A 15255-nucleotide genomic window follows, 5' to 3' on the forward strand; every position below is an offset into this window, starting at 1 on the left:
TTGCATAATGTAGCATGGGGAAAGAAATGCTAATACACCCTTTTCAGGAGTAACAACAAACGACACTACTTTCTCTATCAACACACACCATTATGTGAAGATCCATATAGAAATATGGACTGACAGACTGACAAAAATGGTTGTTGATTTTATTAGTCTAAGGCTAGTAGTTTAGCCATTTAAAATCCATTTCCCAAAAGAGGGGAAAAACTATTATTTTTCTCTTCTTTAAAAATCCATTAAGCTGTTGCTGCCAAAAGCAACATGTAAATGTTGGTGAAGGCAAAAGATTTCCCCAAATTACTTAGCTATATGGGTTATGGCCTTCATCGCAAAGATAAAAGGTACATTTATTGTGCTGTCTTTCATCAGTTTGAATTAGTAACTTTACAGCAAACTACATATTTGATGCTAGCAGGCAGACAGAATTAAAAACATACTTTTTGACACTATTCTCTTCCCCATTCTTACAAAGTAGGGGACAAAGAAAAAGTAAAATAAAAAAATTCATAACCCACTATAACACAGCTTAATCAGGAGACCATCAGAGGTTTCTTTCCCTACTTTTGAAGTGCATACGTCTCTTTCTGCCCCAAACACTGTGTTGCATTCTTAGTGATCTCCAGCGAATCCTCTCTCTCCATTACCAGACTGCAACAATGAAGGGTGTACTGTATTGTGAGAGTGTGTGTAGGGGAGTGGTGTATTCCACAAGGCTTTCCGTATCTGCCTCTAGAGTGTTAGTCCACATGTTTAATGTCCTTTAAATTAGAAATAATGCCATGAAGGTAAGTGTCAAGCGTTCTTCTATTACCAGTTCATCATGGAATTTCTGTTGAGGGTCATGAAAAAAACTTGGCTACTTCCTCCAGATCTCACTGATGCAAAAAATACCTGTATGGGAAGGAAAAAGACAAAACAAAAAACAACAACACCAAACAAGTAGTTAACTGCATGTTTTTTCAGCTTTTTAGATTTAACAGCCACCAAATGTCTTTTAGTCACTAACGACCCAAGCTAGAGTCAAACAAGCAACCTAGAGATGGAAGGTTCCTTATCCCATTACCAATACCTTGAGCCAACCAGTTTCCCCTCTTCATTTTTTTTTCTTTATTTTCTCAGGAGAGCTGAATGGAGACAGGGCACCTGGTTTCCAGTGAAGTTCTACTTTAATCCTGTTTATCAGGTAGTGTGACTGCAGTACAAGGAGGCTGTGATGGAGCAGAGAAACACCACACCAGCAGAGAAGGGATAAATGAGAACCCAGTTAGCCCCACCCTGCAATACCTGCAGCTATCACCAGGCCTGGAGGGAGAAGAGAAGGAGAGAACCTGGCTTAGTTCAGGAATGACTGGTGAGGGAGCAGGATGCAGCTCTGCCTCTCTGCACAAGGGGAGCTTCACTACAAGCCAGACAGCTGGGACAGCCACTGAGGCAGAAGCAATGTGTCCCTGACCAGAAAAGACTTTTGAGTTGACTGGGGAACACCCAGTAATGAGTGGAATCTACTGTTTACTTGAAGGAAATTGTGGGTCCAAGTCCCTCCAGTCTTCCAATCCCCACCCAAGGGGTGAAGGTTACAGAAGCATCCAGAAAACACAGGGGGATAGAGACTTTCCTCCCCACTGTCCACAGAGACCTGCAGCTGTGGGAGGATGCTGGAAAGGTTCACAAGCAGGCACTACTCCAGGCAAGCCATTACTTGGGGCAAAAGAGTTGATGGATGCCACAAACAGTACTAAGTTTGAACCTTACACCTTGCTAGTATCTCGAGACGACATAAGAGTTTATGAATGACAACCTGGCAGAATTTTCTTCTAGGGGGGGTCTCAGTCCATCATGTAACACAACTTCTCTAAGTCAGTCACTGCAGAAGACAACACTCTTCATTCCCACATTTTCTATATGCAAAGGGACACTCTCCAAGACTAGTACAAGGAAATTCAAATCTAACACTTAGGACGTCAACTGAGAGAACTGGTGCTACCATCTAAGGAAAGTTGAGCAGGCGGGTTGTCCCTGTATTGGCTGTATTCTGAGCAAAATCAGACCCACTGGAGAATGATCCACCGAGCCAGATCATCATTAACGTAGGTGTCAATAAAAGTATGGGGCTTTCCTGACTTGCTATCAGTACCAGAGAGGAGAACTTGGGTTGGATTGCTCCATAATGCCAAGTTTATTATAGGCAGGGCTTCCCATGTTAAGACCTTGTTTTCAATTGTTTACCACTTTGCCAGGCTGTTTGACCTGACATTTTTCATGCTGGTTGTCTGCCTCAGGTCAACCTTTTGGAGAAATTCAGCCAAATTGTTCAGCTGTTTCTGAGAATGAAATTAGGGAAAATTCTGTTCTTTTGCTATGTTAAAAAAGAAAAGAAAAGCTGGTGACCTTTTCTTTGAACAGCTCTAGCACCCCCATGCTTCGTATCCGGGATTTGAAATTTGGCAGTGGGGTGGCTTTACAATAGGGACGTGCCTGTTGCCATCTTTGTAAAAATCGCAGCTTGCACATGCTCAGCAGAGACTTTTGATGTTAGCAGCTAAAAATCTCTAAAAATTCTGTCTCCACTGAGCATGCCCCATCCCCTCACAGATTCCATGTGTAACTAGACTGTGCATCCTCTATCTCCTCACAGCTCCTACGTGTGAGTGCATTACGTATGTGTCATCCCCACAAAGCAACTCAGCATGCTCCCTCCAGTCCAGGGCTACAGAGGCAAAGTTGGATGTTCCCTGTAATGGCTGCTTCCAGCTGGAATGGGGCTCTGGGCTGGAATGGGGCGAGGCACTGGACCTGAGAACAGGGAGCCTCTCTCTCCGGTACTCTCCGTGACCCCACTTTTCGCACCCAGGCAATGTGGAAGGGGAAGCTGCCTGATGCAAATGCGTAAGAGGACAAAAGCCAGGGCAGTGGGGAAGAAAAGGAGCAGAATGGGACAAAGAGTCTGGTGAGATTGGAACTGAAGGGGTCGGGGGAAGAAAGAGTAACTGACTGGCTGGGAAAGGAGTCTGGGCTTAGGAAAAGTAGCCCGGGATGAGCAGACAGGATTGGGACAGGGACATGTTGGAGAGGATGGGGCAGAAGTCATCAAGTCTGGGGAAAATGTGTAGAAGAGTCTGTGTCCACTAGAGAGCACTCCCCTCCAAAGCCTGGCATGTAACTCCTGATTCCTGAGTCTCACATTCCTCTGCTGCTAGCATACATCTGTGAAACCCTTTGGCAAATATGGTCTCTCATCCCTCCCTTGTGCTGGTCCACACAGAGGATGACATCCTGTTACTGCTACCAGTTATTCTGTTGGCCCAAGAGGCAGAGATCTGTGCAGTGGATCTAAACAGTCCAACTCTGCTGATGAGTGGGTATCAATATGATGTCACATGATGGAATTTTTGCTTCATCAATTTGCTTTTTGAAAAAACCTAGGAATTTACACGCAAAAACCTACATTCAAAGAACATTATTAAGATGGTCTCATAATGCGTATGCACAAGGGGATCAAATGAAGATTGCATAGGCAACCTTCATTCTGGCATTTCTTAATTTCTAAGTACTTGACTTTGCAACATTAATAATGTTCTTTTAATGTAGTGTGTCCGTGTGTGTGTGTGTGTGTGTCCGTGTGTGTGTCCGTGTGTGTGTGTGTGTGTGTGTGTGTAACTGACCTGACAAAATTCTAAATGGATTTATTTCATGGAACTGATTTGTGGCCATGCAATATTTTAGAGTACAGGCTATTGTTTATGTAGGGCAGCTTGAACTGGAGTATTATTTCAGCAGCATTTTCTCTCGGCTGGATGGGGGAATGGTTATGCAGAAAATCATTATAATAGAATCTGTAAATGGAAACACAACTGATCCGCTTCAGCTGATCAAAGATAGGCAAATGGTCCCATTAGGTTTTGAGCAGACTCCTCAAGTAGCTTTGTCATCACCACTTAGGAGAAATTCAGGCTGAATCAATATAGGGCCTCTCCCCATTACTGGTTGTCTCCACTTAAGAGAATTACTTGGAGTGGTTTGCTTGTGTGTTGTGTGCATTAAGCAGACCATCAGATTGATTACTTATTAACCTCAAGACAAACTAGATCTGAAACCTCAAGGTAGCTGGTTGTATCTTAAAGATGTAAAGCACTGATGCACACTGAGGCAGACTTACCTTATCATTTCTTTCACATAGAAATTTTAACCTTTGAGCTCGCTTGTGCATAAATACTCCATCCAAATGTCCTGTCTCCACTGAACGGATCTCAATAGCTTTTTCTCCCCAGCCCATTATTTGATTGGAATGAATGTAGGCTGTCAAAAGGAATTTCCAAAAGAGCATTAAAAACATTTGGCAGGCTATTAATAACAAAATGGGCAAAGCCGCTCTCAACAATCAGTATTCAAGGACTGTCTAGAGGAATCAAGTAGCTCTCCGTTTGCCAGAGGTAGCAGAAGCCAGCCACATCAAGAGAAAGCACTCAAATAATAAATAATAATAATAATGGTTCTTATATAGTGCTTTTTCCTCCATAGAGCTCAAAGCATTTTAACAAGAGGAAAGTATCCTTATCCCCATTTTACAGATGGGGGAAACAGAGGAACTGAGAGGAGAAGAGACTTGCCCAAGGTCACACAGCAGGCCAATGGTAGAGCCAGGAGTTTAGAATTCAGGTTCTCCTGACTCCCTATCCGGTGCCCTCTCCACTGGAGCACATTGTCTCCCCAGTCTAGTGACTTTAAATAGGGAGTCCTCAAGGCCCAATCTATGAATGGACAACAACTAGGTCCATGATCGAGTGAGAGTGGTCTGCTTTGATTGGCAAGTACCCAAATGACCCCATCTTAGTTTCCTTTATTTCTCATCTTATTTGACATTTGTAAATGACGACGGAGAAGAGGAAGGGCTAACCTACCCACAGAAGTAGGCATTTCTCCCCACTGCAGCACCACGTCTTTAGTGATCCGTCCATAGGTGTTCACATACACCCCTTCATCCTCATAGCACACGAGCATCTCCATCCCATCCGTTTTCGGCAGGATGACAATGGCGTGAGGAGTGATATTGCCCTGAATCTGTGATTAAAATAACCCCCCAAATCAGAATTAAATCAAAGAGGGGGAAAAAAGGCTAAGAAAATCCCACCCTGTTAAACAGCTATGCCTGGGCATTTAAAGGATCGACTCGAAAGAGAGTAATTTGTCATGTTTACCCCACCATCAAACTGTCTGAAGTGTCAAAGATAAACAGCCTCAGCCATTATAAGGAGATTGCAACATTTACACCCCCAGAAAACGATGTCGGACATTTGACAGTAACTTATATCAACTGCTATTGACCACTAAATACCTCTTGTGTTCAAATTATAGTGAAACAGAAATTAAGAATACTGGGTACAGAACTGGGGAGGAATTATTCTCCTTTCTTGAATAAACAGTGTTTGGAGGAAGGATAGAAACTAGGATGCAGCTACTTTTCTTACATTTCTGATCTTCAGTAGCTAAGGTAACCTGCTAACCTGGCTGCATTTCTTCCACCTTCCTGTCAAGTATCAGGCACTGGCAGCACTATCAGACAATGGATACTGTCCTAGATGAGCCACTAGTCTGATCAGAAAGGGAATTCGTATGTTGATTTAAAACATAGTTCCAGCTGACCCAGTTTCTCCAATGGTTTGTTCAAACACTATATACAAGAACATAAAAACATAAGAATGGCCATACTAGGTCAGACCAATGGTCCATCTAGCCTATTATCCTGTCTTCTGACAGTGGACAGTGCCAGATGCTTCAGAAGGAATGAACAGAACAGGGCAATTATTGAGTGATCCATCCCTTGTCGACCAATCTCAGCTTCTGGCAGTTAGAGGTTTAGGGACACTCACAGAATAGGGTTGCGTCCCTGACCATCTCAGCAAATAGCCATTGAGAGACCTATCCTCCACAAACTTATCCAATTCTTTTTTGAACCCACTTATTTTTGGCCTTCACAACATCCCCTAGCAGTGAGTTCCACAGGTTGACTATGCGTTGTGTGAAGAAGTACTTCCTTATGTTTGTTTTAAATCTGCTGTCTATTAATTTCATTGGACCCCTGGTTCTTGTGTTATGCAAAGGAGTAAATTACACTTCCTTATTCACTTTCTCCACACCATTCATCACTTTATAGACTTCTATCATATCCCCCCTTAGTCATCCCTTTTCTAAGATGAACAGACCCAGTCTTTTTAATCTCTCCTCATATGAAAGCTGTTCCGTACACCAAAGCATTTTTGTTGCCTTTCTCTGTACTTTTTCCAATTCTAATACAGTATATCTTTTATAAGATGGGACAACGAGAACTGCACGCAGTATTCAAGGTGTGGGCGTGCAATGAATAGAGCTAACCCTAGCGTAACCCAAGTTAAACCTAACCCAAGTATGTTTTGTAAACTCAGTTCAGTCCTGCTTTGGCCTTATTCACAAAAGGTGCTTAAACCAATTTAGCTGAAACCATGTGATGAGAGATTCTTACCATAGTTCAGCAAAATCGGCTTCCAGGACTGTACAGAAAAGGCCACGTTTACCTCATATTGTCTTGTCTCACTCAACTCTCCATTTTTGTCTATTAACCACACACAGAGTTCTGAACACAGCTTATTCAGTAAAGATCCTGCAGCCCAGTCCTGCAGCCCTTACTCAGGAAAACTGTACTTCACAAGGGAGTGGGGTGGAGGGAAGGATCTGGGACTCCCCTCAAGGGATCTGCACTATGAGGCCCAGTTACTTGGGATGCCCATTTTGTTTTTTGGGGCAGAACCTGGTTCCCTATTAGCCATCCCCCCAGCAAGGAAACAGAAGCTATGGAATGCCTCCACTATTAGTCCGTGGTGTATGTGGGAGGATTCCTCCTTCCATGGGACTTGCCAGCACTAAGCCTGACTATGCAGGCTTGGCATGGGGCTGAATTTGCCCCCATGTAAGTAAAGTCTGTAGAATCAGATCCTTTATCTTTATTAACTAGGGGTACGGTACCTCTCACCCTCTCGCATCTGCTTGTCAGAGAGGCCATTACCAGTGATTTTAGTACTCACAGCAAGATGCCATGTAATTAGCCACAATTTCCAACAGCCGAACCCTCTTCCAAACCTTGTTTGGGATGTACTTTATTCATCATGCTAGTCATACAGTTAACACAGCTCCTCCGTGTACTCACGTGAGATGGTATATAGATATCATAAGAGTTCCCCGAATCTACATCAATCACATGGAATCCAGTGTGCGATCCAAAGATAACCTTCAATCTTTGACCCTCTTCTACTGTGAGGTCCACAAGCAACGGTTTGTGCTGGAGATCTGCAAAAGACTTTTAAAATCCATTCAGTCAGTTTCCTGATGTGCAAACAAAGCCCACTATTGGCAGCACATTACAGTTATGAAACCACATTTGTCTCTTATTAAATGTGTCATTGATATTCCTATTGCATCTCAGATGCCCCATAGGGTATTAGTTGGTCACTCTGTCTACGTAGATTCACTAGTCTGGCTCTTTTTGTATTGCTATATCTTACAAGAAGCTTCAAAGTGCTGCTGTAATGTTGGTCTTTCCTGTTATAACAATCAGGCTGTCTGACATGTTACATACACGCTGCATTTCACCATGCAGGGATAGCAATCACTGGAAAATATGGATCCAACAGCTGGAATGAAAGCTCGAAAGACACCCTGTAAAGAAACTGGCGTATGCCACACACCCACACCAAAGGGTGGGGGAACTTGATGGGGCCAGCTGTGAAAGGGAGACAGTTCCAATAGCAAGGGAGGGAGATACTTGCCAAAGGACAATAGGTAGCTCCTCCCTTTGGGAGTCTTTGGCACCCTTTGGCCAGCTGGGGGAGTGGGGTGCTGATTGGACAGCATTCCTCAGCTCCCAGAATTTAGCTTGGCACAGGGGCCATGTGGAATCTCTTTCATCTCTGTTCCTGCAGCTCACCCTACCCATCCGAACTAAGAATAGGAACCCAGCCTGACAGATGCTGTGGGTCTAGCCGATCGCCTGTTTAGGTGGGTCAGGAAGGAATTTTTTCTCCCCTAGGCCTATTGGCAAAGTACCAGGGAGTTTTTGCCTTCCTCACAGCACCTTCGAGCCACAGTGGGTTGAGTATGAACACGCATGGTACATAACTGAGATACTGGGTGGAGTTGTTTACTCATTGCGACTTGTGGCCGGTTTCCAGTGCGGTTAAGAGACTAAAATGAACAGTTCCCAGAGGTAAAAAACCTGGGCTTTTGGGGTTGGGTCTTGGGCTCATGTGATGGGTGAGACCCTGTGGCCTTTGCATGAGGAGGTCAGACCTTGTGGCCCTCGCTGGCTGAGATCCCCACCCAGCTGCACCCTCTGTTCCCCTTGCTGGGGGGAGGGTTCTAGGACTCAGAGAGCTGAGTCCTGGGGCAATTGGCGGAGAAGAACCTACCCCACGTTATGTGTTATATGGTAAGGAGCCCTGTAACCCCATGCACTGAAACCAAGTAAATACCGGGTATAGGAGAGTATGGGTGATGGGTGGGTAATGCCCCTCCCCCTGTGTTAAAGTTTAATAAAAGTTGCAGCCTGCTGCTTAATTCCATGCATGTGTCTGTCCTTATTTTGCTGCTGTGTCCACATCAAGCTCCACCATCACCCCTTCAGAATAATCACTTCAATTCCCTTTGTCTTTTCCTTACAGAGATACTTGAAGTTTAGGGTCACAACCTGCAAACACCCTCACCGCTACAAACAAAATACGAATCTCTGCCAGTATTTATAGGCTTTGAAGTAGCCAGTCCACATTCCTCTGCTGCATGCACAAATAATTTGCAGAGAGGTGGTGTGTGCAGGGCTACTGCAGGGTCAGATGGTGTATGCATTAAAAAAATGTGACTCACAAGCTCCTCTCCTGCACGGTATCTTCTGTGGGTTGGACAAATTCCACCCCGTGCTCCCCATTCTGAACACAGTTCTTTTTTCGCAGGTGCCTCTACACAGCCCCAAAACTTGGGCCTTTAAACAGGATCATGGAGGAGTATCATTTTTATTTGAGAGAGTATTTCAGCCAACACATATGGAGGAATCCCCCCTTCCAACCCACAGTAGGTGCTCTGTGCCATGTAAGGCCTGTGCTGGTGTGTGGGCAAAGGAACCAAGGGTGGGAGACCATTTGTATCCTGTCTGAGTGGTTTTCATGCTGACTCTGAACAGGAATGAACTATTCGGAGTGGGGTGGGGCAGCGCAAGGCAAGGGAGGGCCACTCTGCATTTGCATAATTCCAGTCCCTGTGAATCTCTGAACAGGTGTGGAAAGGCACTGATGCCTATTTAGTCGATAGATTCGAATAGCAGCCACGGGAGAATTGAACTACAGCTTCAAAACTTGCCTTCTAAGGCTGGGTCTACTCTACCACTTACTTTGGTATAACTACGTCGCTCAGCCACCCCCTGAGCAACGCCAGTTACACCAACCTACGCGCCAGTGTGGACAGTGCTGTCAGCGGGAGAACTTCTCCTGCCGACACAGCTACCGCCTCTTGTGATTTATTATGCTGACAGGAGAGCTTTCGCCCATCGGCATAGAGCATCTTCACCAGATGTGCTACAACAGCACAGCTGTGCCAATGTAGTGCTTCTAGTGAAGACTGCCCTAACTCTGCTTAATTCCTCATATGAAGTCCACTTCACTTTATTCAGTATCAGATCACACTCACCCTCCCTGAAAAAGTCATATTTGCTAGAGGGATGCAGTGATTACTCAGCATGAAATAGTCTCTGAATCCACTGCCCCTGTCAGTTAGCCCTCTGCAAAGATCTGTGGATGGAAAGTGCTATAAAGTGCTGAGTATAAAGTACTCAGAGCACAGATAGTTTAGGTACAATTTTATGTACAATCAGGAAACCAGTGAAAAATCCTGGGGGGAGATAGGAAGGAATAAAAGAGAAAGTGGCCTCAGATTATTAGACTTCATACCTTAACATAAAAATTAACATTGAGGGGGGGGAAAGATGCAAAACAAACTTATAAAAATGCAACTTTTTAATGTCATTAAAATGTAAATTAGTTTGAGATAAAATAATTTATTTAGTCCATATGAAAAAAACAACAATGCAGCATTGGCCAAAAACTTTCAATTGCAGAAGAATATATACTCAGAGCAAATAATACTAATAAATAATTATCAACAATACCTAGCACTATTATAGCACCTTGCATCCAATAATCTCAAAGATAGTATTAAGTACAATAAATTCTTGATTCTTGAAGAATCTTTCTGTGTGCCTGCCTGAAGTATGATAGAGACATGCCATTGAAAAGTCTGTCTGCTAACTCTGCCAGGTCAGTTCTATGCATCACACAAGAGACCTGTGTTTGATTCCTTGTCTGGCCTGATAAGGGGAGGATAACCGAGGAAATGATACACTTTCATAATCTGTATAATAAAGAAATTCCCATGTACTTATGAGGATGGATTGTATTTTTGTAATAACATAAACATACCTTAAATGCCATAAACTTGTGATATGGTTTAGGAGCCCAAGCATATATCTCTACAGCATTCTTTAAGGCAATCACCAAGAACTTGATTCTTTCATATTTCACTAAAATTGAAATAAAACTAATTTTTAAAACATCCATTTTACTCAAACAAGTCTACACAATATATCTCAAGGAAGAGCGTCTCACTATCTTTTCATTGGTAATGTTTTTATCTAATACATGGCGATGGATTTAAAGTTTAACTAGGATTGTGGCCAGGGCCGGCTCCAGCATTTCTGCTGCCCCAAGCAAAAAAAAAACACACAAAAAAAAAGCCGCGATCGCAATTGCGACCGCGGCGGCAATTGGGGGAAAAAAAAAAAAAAAAAAAAACGCGATTGGCGGCGGCAGTTCGGCAGCAGGTCCTTTGCTCCTAGAGGGAGTGAGGGACCTGCCGCCCCCGAATTGCCACACGTGCCGTCCCTCTCCCTTGGCTGCCCCAAGCACCTGCTTGTTAAGCTGGTGCCTGGAGCCGGCCCTGATTGTGGCATACTGATTTTTTGTTGCCTCATTCCTGTACCTCTGTTCAAAATACTATCAAAGTACAAAATACTGCAATGGAATTTTTTTGGGTCAAACCACCTAGAAACAAGAGGGGGAAAATCCTCTTCCTTTTCGATTAGATCAGATCTAAGATTGCAGAATCAAAGGGAAAAAATGAGATGTTTCATTATCTTTCTTCAGCAATTAATGTTATATGTGATTTAAACATATTTAATAAAGGGGAATATTTAATAACTAATTTTAAAGAAATTTCCTTCAAAAACTCTTCCATCAGACTAAACCTTCCTCCATAGCGGACTATGAGCTGTGAAAGAAGAGCACAACTTAAAGATGATTAGTCCATTTATATGAATTACCACCAGCAGTTATAGTTAGGATCAAATTTCCAGGGATATCAATATTCATGCCTCATGGCATAAACAGATCACCAACTGATTTGCTAACTGAGTTTGGGAAGAAATTTTCTTGCCTATGGTAGAAAACATTGCACAGTTATGTGGGCTTTTATATCAGCCTGTGAAGCACCTAGCACTGGCCACTGACAAAGAAAGGATTCTAGACTAGATGATCCATTAGTTTGTTCTGGTGTGGAAAATCCTATATTCCTATCAGGAGAGCGCAAGAATACGATCACGGCTGATAGGTGATAATCTGAGCAGTACCACATGAATGCTTGTCATTCAGTTTAGTGATTTTCTTCAATGCATATAACCAAAGAAATAGTCTCTTCCTGATTGCTACTGCCTGGGTGAAACTGTGATAAAAGAAAAGTCTCTTCAAAATTGTGAATTGTTCAGAAATAAGGAAAACTGAGTGAAGACCTCTCAAGACCAACTGGTCAATGATTAATGGGACGACGAATGATTGAGAGTCCGATTTTTCTCTCAGTGACACCAATTTTACATTGGTGTGACCCCATAAACTTTAGCAGAGTTACTCCTGATTTACAACAGTGAGAGGGGGAATCTGGCCCTTAGGATCATGTAAACATCAAAGCAGAGTTGTCCCTCAAGTTCACTACTATCGGTGCCTCACTGTTTCTCTTTCAGTACTAGAACAAATGTAGTGGTTGCTTAATTTGTGGTTTTAATGGCTACACTGAATTTCTTAAAACATCCTTCAAGTGAAATCCTCATGAGGTGACCAGATACAGTACATACATCCTGTTCCACTTACCAACTTTGTAATGTATGCAGCCTTCCAAGTCTCCAACAGTAATCCAGCCTTGCTTCTTTTCTACTTCAGGGTCATTGTGTAAAATTCTATTTCTTAACCATGAAAGGTAGTAAACTCGCAGCTTGTTCTTCTTTCCTAGTGAAAAATGAAAAAATACAATTAATCTGTAACTCACACTCACTCAATGTGACACACTGTCCCCCTCTATGTGTCCCAGCCACCACTACAGGTTTATGAGTTTTGGCTAACAAAAGAGTGTCTTAGTTTTGGCAGTGAAGGCTCATGCTTTTGGATCCAGAGGACCTGGGTTCAATCCCTGCATATCACAACTCATTTAGGGTCATCACATTGCATGACATTGATCCATTACACATTCCAACCTCACCGCATGAGCTTTCCTCATACCATTCTCCCACATCTAAACACCTTCTGACATCATCTGGTCCACGAACCCTTCTGAGTAGCTCTGTAATTTTAATCTTGCTCACCAGCTACTGCTATTTGAGATAAATTCTATTATTTGACCACACACTAAGTTTCTGTGTCTGGCTATGTGGTGTAGCACTGCACTCTACTGGACAGATTGTCAGATTTGGGAGAGTGTGATCATGTCACCCTCTAGTGGCTGCAGTCTAACAGGACATGAGCCCATATCCTGTTACTCAAATGTGAATATTTCATGGGTTATCACTAGTAAGCCTTAAAAAAGACCCAGTTCAGATGCATTACATGACTCCCACTGAAGTCAGTGGAGTAAAGCCATTAGCCAGTAGTTTAACTCGCTAATACCCAACTCAGAGAATTTCATTTTTAAAGAAATCTTCAGTGAAGGGAAGAAAAGTCTACACTTCAGTGGCTAGTAGGCTCAGGAGGAAGAAAATATTAAATAAATGAGAGAAAGGGATAGTATCACAAACAAAACTACAGCTATCAAATTATTTCATTGGAGTAAATTTTATCACTCTACCCAGTGAGAATTAAATGTGAAAAATAAGTGAACAGGAAAGGTTTCTGCAATTCCCTATCCCCTCCCATCTATGGATGATGGGGATACTAGTGTCAGCTTTCTCAAATGGGAGCTTATTCTAATGGTCTGATTCTGTAGCCTCTCTATAGGTGGGACCATCACATTACTTCCATGGGAGTTCTGGATATGGAGTGCCTGTACAAACAGGCTTGAATATTTAAATACCTAAATTATCCTTTGATTCAGGGTCAAGAGCACAGAGTTGTTGGCTGAAAACTGAAATGGTGACAAGCCCTTGATTATAGTGGTGCAGCCGGGCACTCTTGCAGTTGAGGATGGAACAAGATGCCCTAAGAGGTGTTTTCCAGATCTAATTTCTTTGATTTTGTAATTAAACTCAAAACTAATCCTACAGTCCTTCTTCTGACATTAAGGGGCTGGGTTCGGTCTGAGACAGAACTGCTCCCAGGAAATTAGAAAGGAAAGGCTTGTGAACAGTGAAGCAGAGTGACAGGTGTACCTGATATTGTTACAAGGACATTAAGTCCCTCTAGCACATCCATCTGTTGAAATCGCCTTCTGTTGATCAGGTTGTAGACCTTTCCTTGGCCACTTCGATCCAACAGCATCAGTCCATTTTCTGTACCCACTAGTAGGTTCACACCTAGATATTAAACAAGCAAATGGGATGACTTAAACCACACTGCACTACTGCTGCTGCTTTAAGGGCTTGGTCCAAAGCCTATTGAAGATAATGCAAGTCTTTCAACTGATTTCCATGGACTTTGAATCAGGCCTTAAATCTCATTCTCTGTTACTTCAGGCCCCCAGGAAGGACAACAATCACAACTGTACCAATCTAGCATCAGACTATGTACCATAAGTATGGCCAGCATCATGAGGAGCACTCCATGACTTCATTTCCATTTCTGTAGATATTATTATCTCCATTTTACACATTGGCGAAGAGGTGAAAAGTGTTTTGGCCAAGGTTGCCCGGCACAGTAAGGAGGAGAGGTCCCTGTCCACTGCTCTATCACTAGAGCATGAGTAAAATTTTCAAGAATGCCCAAGTAACTTAGCTGCCTAAGACCCATTTTCAGTAGTGAAAAAATCCATGACACTTAGGCTGCTAATTCTCATTGATGTTCACTATTGAAAATTGGACTTAGGCTGCTGAATCACTTGGGCAATCTTGAAAATTTTACCTCATGTTGCCTCTTAGTACCCTGACTACAATAGCATAACCATTAAAAGCAAGCACTTATATCATAAATTGCTGGACAATACACTATAGTGATGAAACAAATACAAGGCAGAATGAGTTTCTGAAAGAGAGATATCAATTTCCAAGCTTGAATGCATAGTTAGACACCCACCTTTGAAATTGGGGGCTTTAACTGGCAATGGGACACCTTTGGGTGTCTAAGGGCCCATTTAAGAGGCTACAGGTGATGTGGATACTTAACTTAGAGCTTGCCTACATAGCAAATTACTGTGCTTTCAAGTAGTGAAGCTGCACTCTGGGACTTTCACTGCAGTGTAGCAGTGTCCACAAGAGATGCTACTGCCTGGCAAGCTGGTGTGCTGTAGATTCACACCTTGGTTTGCTGCACAGTAACTCACGATGCAGACAAGCTCTTGGGTCCTCAAGTTTCCATCAGTTACAAATTGCTCAAAGTGCCTGTTGTGTAGCATGAGGCTGCTGCAGACTGAGGCATGGTCGCATGGTGAAGTAGTCTTTAAAACCATTCACGTTTCATTTTTAGCCCCAGGCTCTAGAAAACTTTGCAACGAGTGTTAGGTAGTTAGCAGTTTACCCCATAAAGCAGCACAAAGTATTTCCGAATTGAAGCGCTTCTTGTACTTCCGGATCTCTGGCGTGTCGCTGTGAGGGCGGATATTGGTAGGGTTCACATTTACCACAGAGATTTTCCTTGCCTCATTCAGTTTGGCCTGTTCTTGTCTAAGCAGTTCACTGGTAAACAGTGCTAAAAAGAAAACATATTAGTAACAGCTTCCTCAACTCCATCACAACTGGGCTACTTTTCCAGTTTGCTTGATTCAGTAGGGAAA

General features: G+C 43.0%; 1 protein-coding gene across 1 annotated transcript in view; it reads right to left on the reverse strand.

Moving 5' to 3' along the window:
• Positions 1-810: 810 nt before the first annotated feature.
• Positions 811-15255, reverse strand: part of TNIK (TRAF2 and NCK interacting kinase) — a 313805-nt gene continuing 299360 nt past the window's right edge. The window contains exons 26-33 of the mRNA XM_065410355.1: positions 15000-15170; positions 13700-13843; positions 12213-12347; positions 10494-10594; positions 7181-7330; positions 4902-5061; positions 4160-4299; positions 811-894 (exon numbers count right to left, since the gene is read on the reverse strand). Coding sequence (XP_065266427.1) covers positions 811-894; positions 4160-4299; positions 4902-5061; positions 7181-7330; positions 10494-10594; positions 12213-12347; positions 13700-13843; positions 15000-15170 — 1085 coding nt within the window. The remainder of the gene's footprint in view (positions 895-4159; positions 4300-4901; positions 5062-7180; positions 7331-10493; positions 10595-12212; positions 12348-13699; positions 13844-14999; positions 15171-15255) is intronic.

This window comes from Emys orbicularis, chromosome 9 (assembly GCF_028017835.1).
Source record: "Emys orbicularis isolate rEmyOrb1 chromosome 9, rEmyOrb1.hap1, whole genome shotgun sequence".
Lineage (NCBI taxonomy): Eukaryota > Metazoa > Chordata > Testudines > Emydidae > Emys > Emys orbicularis.